This window comes from Brassica napus, unplaced genomic scaffold (assembly GCF_020379485.1).
Source record: "Brassica napus cultivar Da-Ae unplaced genomic scaffold, Da-Ae ScsIHWf_1968;HRSCAF=2616, whole genome shotgun sequence".
Taxonomy (NCBI): Eukaryota; Viridiplantae; Streptophyta; class Magnoliopsida; order Brassicales; family Brassicaceae; genus Brassica; species Brassica napus.
In genome coordinates this window covers 12,501-13,825 of record NW_026015383.1, presented here as the reverse complement: position 1 = coordinate 13,825, position 1,325 = coordinate 12,501, and the positions used below count along the sequence as shown (strand labels likewise).

General features: G+C 34.6%; 1 protein-coding gene across 1 annotated transcript in view; it reads right to left on the bottom strand.

Annotated features, from left to right (window-relative positions):
- Positions 1-490: 490 nt before the first annotated feature.
- The window catches only part of LOC125599712 (protein Ycf2-like), a gene marked incomplete at its 3' end in the record, with an annotated part of 2,823 nt that continues 1,988 nt past the window's right edge, over positions 491-1,325 (bottom strand). Inside the window, 1 exon segment of the mRNA XM_048772855.1 lies at positions 491-1,325. This exon segment is cut by the window's right edge and continues 1,988 nt beyond it. Coding sequence (XP_048628812.1) covers positions 491-1,325 — 835 coding nt within the window.

The following is a 1,325-nucleotide window of genomic DNA, read 5'->3' as shown; positions in this document are numbered from 1 at the left end:
GCATGTTTTTTTTTACCACCACACGAAGAAAATATTTTGTTGTGAATGAACAAGATAGTGAGGAATTGTCCATACGTAAAATCAGAATTATTGAGACGGGCCTTTTCCACATAAAAAGGGAATCTTTTGTTACAATAGAAGCAGAAGTGATGTGGATTATTCAAGAATCGAAGTCGATTTGCTTTAGAAAAAGAAGATATCAATGAACTTCTCTGAAATGGTTTCACGGGATTCAGCCAATTGTCTTGATCGTGGGATACGATTGAGAAATAGGAATCCGTGTTATCAAAAGATTTCCTGCGATTCTTTCTAGTATGGAATGAGTCAATCATCCACTTTGGTATCTTATTGAACAAAAATGGTGATATTGTTCCTCCATTGATCAAGAATTTCGATTTTTGAGAAGTATTATGATCATCCAATAAAAAGGGTTTCAATTTTTTAAAATGAACGATTTGAAGACCTATTGATTCTAACAACTGATTGCAGGGTTGATCGTTCGGACCTTTCAATTCATAGATGTGGATCTCAGACCTATGAATGGGGATATTCTCGAAACTCACAAAGAAAAAAGGAAGTGAGTTAGACAAAAAGAGAAGTAACTTGGACAAAAAACGAAGTAACTTGGACAAAAAGAAACGAAGTGACTTAGACAAATCTTTTTTATCAATAACCTCAGACCAATCAATCGAATATTGATTAATACATAATCGATCGAACACTACTTGAAAACGGCTCTTCCGCTCAGAAACGAAATGTTTCAAATGCTCCTGGAAATTCTTGCTCCCATTGGACCATTTGTATCTATATGCATTAGGATCCCGATTTATGGATCTCTCGGTTCGAGAAAGAAAAATAAGAGGATCGAACCATTTCTTCTGACTCTTTTTCAAATTCGATAAATGTTGGTTGATCGTATCTTTCATTATAGTTCTATGATTCAGAGTATCATTTCCTATTAGATCCCTTTGAATTCCATATTCGAAGTTGCGATCAGGTCTCTTCATTAAAAAGAATCGATTCAATACATTTCTTATGTACCCATAGGGACTATATTGGAATTGGATTTGAATCAGATTTCGGATCAATCTATATTGATTGACTGCCTCCATTATGTTGTTGCTAGCAAATACCACTCTTTTTGGTTTTGGATCTTCAAAAAAATTCCCGCAGGAGATCCGGACCCAATTTTTTCTGATCCTTCGATAAAAAGATTCATTTTCTTCATAAAAAATAGGAGGTAGAACCAATAAAGATTTCTTTTTCAATTCATCCCTGGAGTTGAAAACCTCCTTCAAGAATTGTCTTTGATCCAATCCGTAGGA